The sequence below is a fragment of the Haematobia irritans genome, chromosome 1 (genome assembly GCF_050003625.1).
Source record: "Haematobia irritans isolate KBUSLIRL chromosome 1, ASM5000362v1, whole genome shotgun sequence".
Taxonomy (NCBI): Eukaryota; Metazoa; Arthropoda; class Insecta; order Diptera; family Muscidae; genus Haematobia; species Haematobia irritans.
The window spans coordinates 197,648,050-197,654,049 of record NC_134397.1 but is presented as its reverse complement, the minus strand read 5'-3'; the positions used below and the strand labels follow the sequence as shown (position 1 = coordinate 197,654,049).

General features: G+C 29.5%; 1 protein-coding gene across 2 annotated transcripts in view; it reads right to left on the bottom strand.

Annotated features, from left to right (window-relative positions):
• Positions 1-319: 319 nt before the first annotated feature.
• Positions 320-6,000, bottom strand: part of PK1-R (Pyrokinin 1 receptor) — a 30,166-nt gene continuing 24,485 nt past the window's right edge. For both annotated transcript variants that reach the window (XM_075292509.1, XM_075292510.1), the window contains exons 3-5: positions 1,125-1,462; positions 807-953; positions 320-632 (exon numbers count right to left, since the gene is read on the bottom strand). In XM_075292509.1, the coding sequence (XP_075148624.1) occupies positions 588-632; positions 807-953; positions 1,125-1,462 (530 nt within the window). In that variant the 3' untranslated portion in view covers positions 320-587. The remainder of the gene's footprint in view (positions 633-806; positions 954-1,124; positions 1,463-6,000) is intronic.

Below are 6,000 nucleotides of genomic sequence, written 5' to 3'. Positions count from 1 at the left end.
TCAATAGCCATTAAAATGATTTATTATGTACACTTGTTAGTGTCTAATTTCCGTAAATAATAAATGTACATTAAAATTCAATTTTATTTTTGTTTTTCTACATTCTTCAAAGTAAACTTAATAGGAAATATTAAGAATTTTATATTTTATGATTTTTAAATTATTAACTGAAATTAAAGATACACATATAAATAATGTATATGCTTAAAAAATATAGACACATTTTTATATTATTCTAATTAGATATATACGTATAAGACAATACTAAATAGTTTAAAAATAAGAATAATCACATTAATACTTTTAATAGGAATACCATAAAACTTATACGAGTATACATACATACAGACTAATTTCAAATATTTTTTTTTACATTCAAACCTATACACTATTTGTAACAAAAATGTAATACGAGTCTTAAATATAAATCTTGGAATATTAGGCAAGTTGGTAATCAACAAATTCCCATTTCTAATGGAAAAATTTTTTGATTTGTGGAAATCCATCGATGATGATGATGATGACGATGATAATTAAATTTAATTGAACTCATATGGCCGTAAAGGTGTAAATACTAGAATTGGTAATTATGGAATCATTTCGGAATTCATTTTGCGGTCAGTCAAACAAGTCTGTAAATTCAATTTTATTTTTTTTTTTTTCAAAGAAAGGAGAGAAAAACAAAAAAAGAAAAACCACATAAATACGTCAATTTTTGGCAAACAAAGGGTGATTAAGAGCTGTGATGTGGCAAGAGATGGTACTACTCTCAAATTTTCTGGTATTCAATCACAACACACACATACCTGTTGCATTAATGACACCTTCGTTTGTAGTTCTGATTCAATGGAATCTCTCGTTGTGGTAGAAGTCAAGGTGACTTTACGTCCAATACTACGGTGTGATGTCTGAGATCTACGTTGATTTGTTGATTTCTTTCCAAATAGAATGGACTGTAAATAACCAGCGAAAAAAGAAATGAATTACTTATAGCCAAAATGTTTTGATCAATAAATTCTCTTTTTGGAAAAATTATTTTTTTGTAAATATTTACACAAAAACAAAAGACACACTGACATACTGAACTTGTACTGTATGTTAGTTGTGTAGTGATATTGCCATACCTTAAATGCTTGCCGAAATTTATTACTCATTAAATTGTATAGCAATGGATTGATGCATGTCGATAGGTAATAGAGAACACCCGATATATATGTCATTATGGTATAAACGACTTCATGATGGTTTTTATGAGCCTCTTGACGTTCCTCATGGCTCACCATACTGCTCGAATCCAGTGAGATGGTAAAGGATCCTGCATTTTCAGCATCTTCTGTTACCATACCTTCGTCCATATCATTACCGGGACCATCGCCGGGACCTCCTACCCAACCGTAAACAGCAATAAGGCGCTGTGCATGGAATGGTGCCCAGCACAAAAAGAAGCATATTACTACGGCGACTAATTGTAAGATGACATAAAAAGAGAGAAATGGAAACAGATTAGTTCTATAACCAGGTTTGCAAATAAATATACGACAATTTTAAAATTGGGATTTTTATCACTTCCGGGGTAGTTCTGTCGATGTTATTTCGCGATTTTTATACCCTGCGCCACACTGTGGAACAGGGTATTATAAGTTAGTGCATATGTTTGCAACACACAGAAGGAGACGAGATAGACACATGGTGACTTTGGCAAAAATGCTCAGGGTGGTCTCCTGAGTCGATATAGCCATCTCCGTCTGTCCGTGAACACATTTTTGTAATCAAAGTCTAGGTCGCAGTTTAAGTCCAATCGACTTCAAATTTGGCACAAGTATGTGTTTTGGCTCAGAATAGATCCCCATTGATTTTGGAAGAAATCGGTTCAGATTTAGATATAGCTCCCATATATATATTTCGCCCGATATGGACTTATATGGCCCCAGAAGCCAGAGTTTTACCATAATTTGCTTAAAATTTTGCACAACAAGAACAATTAGTACTATAGTCAAGTGTGCCAAATTTTATTGAAATCGGTTCAGATTTAGATATAGCTCCCATATATATCTATCGCCCGATATGGACTAATACGGTCCCAGAAGCCATAGTTTTACCCCAATTTGGTTGAAATTTTGCACTAGGAGTACAATTAGTAGTATAGTCAAGTGTGCCAAATTTTTTACTCCGATTTAATTGAAATTTTGCACAGGAAGTAGAATTAGCATTGTAGCTATGCGTGCCAAATTTGGTTGAAATCGGTTCAGATTTAGATATAGCTCCCATATATAGCTTTCGTCCGATTTACACACAGAGTCCAATTTTTTGGTCCGATTTAGTTGAAACTTTGCACAGGGAGTAGAATTAGCATTGTAGCTATGCGTGCCAAATTTGGTTGAAATCGGTTCAGATTTAGATAGATCTTCCACATATAGCTTTCGCCCGATTTACACTCATATGACCACAGAGGCCAATTTTTAACTCCGATTTAGTTGAAATTTTGCACAGGGAGTAGAATTAGCATTGTAGCTATGCGTGCCAAATTTGGTGGAAATCGGTTCAGATTTAGATATAGCTCCCATATATATGTTTTTCCGATTTCGACAAAAATGGTCAAAATACCAACATTTTCCTTGTAAAATCGCCACTGCTTAGTCGAAAAGTTGTAAAAATGAATCTAATTTTCCTAAAATATATCGAGCGATAAACCATAAATAAACTTTTGCGAAGTTTCCTTAAAATTGCTTCAGATTTAAATGTTTCCCATATATTTTACTAACATTGTGTTCCACCCTAGTACATTAGCCGACTTAAATTTTGAGTCTATAGATTTTGTAGAAGTCTATCAAATTCTGTCCAGATCGAGTGATATTTAAATGTATGTATTAGGGAGAAACCTTTATACACATTCTTCGGATGTGATATAGTATCGAAAATTTAGATCTACAAAGTGGTGCTGGGTATAATATAGTCGGCCCCGCCCGACTTTAGACTTTCCTTACTTGTTTTAAATATACCCCTATGTTCTGATTTCCGAATTCGCAAAACGCGAAATCTTTTGCCAAAAAATTGCTTTCAATAAATTTCCTTATCCATAAGAACAATGTGTAAAAATTTCGTGCTATATATCTTTGTAGTTCGGAAAATAGAGATTAAAGCAAATTGGTGGAATTTAAGAATGCCAACAAGTATGTACGGCCAAATCTGGATCAAATGCAATCATTTTTCCAAAATTTTAGAAAACTCATAGCTGCGCAATCACGGTTGTCAAAAATTGGTAGAATTCTAAAAAAATGGTAAATTTTTTACTGTTTGGTAGATTGGTAGAATTATTGATGCTTTGATAGATTTTACAAAAATATACCTCTCCAAATAAAAAGTACCTCAATTTTCCATAGAAATACAATTTTAACCAACTTTTCTATAGATGCACAATTTTTCAATAATAATAAAATTTTGACAAAGTTTCCAATAGAAATAAAATTTTTACAAAATTTTCTATACACTAAAAAAACAGTGAACCCACACCCAGAGAAGGAATATGATCACCTCAACCATGTTTCTAGAGCAAAATGTTATTTTTGGTCGGAGAACATGTAAGATGTTTGCTGTAACCATGTTATTTTCTCAAAAAGCACATGTCTGACTTCGGCAACCATGAATATGTTTGCCGAGAAAACAACATTTTTGCGACAAACATATTCCATCTTGCTCTCGAAACATAGTTGAGGTGATCATATCCCTTCTCTGCGTGCACAAGGAAGAAACATTTTAGTTAATTTTAGAAAACTTTAATTATTCTTAGAAAATTTTGACTAAACCGATATTACAAAAATAAGTAAATATTTTTCGACTTATTCAAGAAAATTTATTAGACATAATTCTTTTTTTTCACTTTCTTTTTCGTATTGAAGAAAATTTTGTAGTTTGAAGGAAAAAAATTGGAGTGCAAATTTGCAAGAATGTTTTTAGTGCCATGTGCTCATTTGTAGTAAAATTTACAAATTTTAAGAAATAATGAACTATTTTGTGAGAAGTACGAATTTAGGAAATATTTATGCTTTATTTGTGTGTAATTTTTTTATTGTAGATATACAATTTTCACTAAATTTTCTATAGAAATAAAATTTTGACAAAATTTTCAATAAAAATAAAATTTTAACAAAATGTTTAATAGAAATAAAATTTTGAAAAAATTTTCTATAGAAAAAACTTTTCTATAAAAATAAAATTTTGAGAAAATTTTCTACGCACAAAAAAATTTTCTGATTCAATCACGAAATTAATTGATCCAATTATTTTTTTAATTGAAATGTCTTCAATCACAGAAATGTTAGTATCAATTAAAAAATTAATTGATACTATTAATTTTTGTTTCATTTAAAAATTTTGTTGAATCATATTTACAATTACACAATATTTTTTAAAACTCAATTAAGACTTTACTTGGAAAAATTTTCGTGAAATTTTTTTCTTTGTATAGAAATAAAATTTGTAGAAAATTTTCTATAGAAATAAAATTTTCACAAAATTTTCTATAGAAATCAAAATTTTCTATAGAAATCAAATCTTGCAAAACCATTTTTCGGAAGGTTCAAGTGTGGTTCATTGTTGGGTTTAATGAACTGCCTGAATTTATTCTGATAATTGGTTGATAGTTTTGCTGCAAGTAGAGGATGCTGATGAGGAATGTGGTAATTCCGAAACGTGCGTCCATCCAACCATCTTGCAGTCTATAGGGCTTTGCCCAAATAAATTTGACAAACATTATTTTCCTCTGTTGGTTAAGCTACACTTGTAGTTTAGTCAATGTATTGTTTTAAGCTGAGATAAAACAAACAAACACAATGCTTAAAGAAAATTTTGTCAAAATTTTATTTCTATAGAAAATTTTGTAAAAATTTTATTTCTATAGATAATTTGGTCAAAATTTTATTTCTATCGAAAATTTGGTCAAAATTTTATTTCTATAGAAAATTTTGTCACAATTGTTATTTCTATAGAAAATTTTGTCAAAATTATTATTTCTATAGAACATTTTGTCAAAATATTTATTTCTAAAGAAAATTTTATCGAAATATTATTTCTATAGGAAATTTTGTCAAAATTTTATTTCTATAGAAAATTTTGTCAAAATTTTATTTCTATAGAAAACTTTGTCAAAATTTTATTTCTATAGAAAATTTTGTCAAAATTTTATTTCTATAGAAAATTTTGTCAAAATTTTATTTCTATAAAAAATATTTGTCAAAAGTTTATTTTTATAGAAATTTTGTCAATTTTTTTTCCATAGAAATTTTTGTCAAAATGTTATTGCCATAGAAAATTTTGTCATTATTTTCTTTCTGTAGAAAATTTTGACAAAATTTATTTCTAGAGAAAATTTTGTCAACATTTTATTTCTATAGAAAATTTTGTCAAAATTTATTTCTAGAGAAAATTTTGTCAACATTTTATTTCTATAGAAAATTTTTTCAAAATTGTTTTTCTATAGAAAATTTTGACAAAATTTTATTTCTATAGAAAATTGTGTCAAAATTTAATTTCTATAGAAAATTTTGTCAAAATTTTATTTCTATAGAAAGTTTTGTCAAAATTTTATTTCGTTGTTGTTTTTTGATTTCAGCTTAAAACCATTCATTGACTAAACTACAAGTGTAGCTTAACCAACAGAGGAAAGGAATGTTTTTCAAATTTATTTGGGCAAAGCCCTATAGACTGCAAGATGGTTGGATGGACGCACGTTTCGGAATTACCACATTCCTCATCAGCATCCTCTACTTGCAGCAAAACTATCAGCCAATTATCAGAATAAATTTAGGCAGTTCATTAAACCCAACAATGAACCACACTTGAACCTTCCGAAAAAAGGTTTTGCACGATTTGGCTTGCGGAGCCTCTAAGAGAACCAAATTTCATGCGATCCGGCTGAAATTTGGTACATGGTGTAAGTATATGGTCTCTAACAACTATGCAAAATCTACTTCACTCAATTTTTCACTACCGGCAGCACTGATT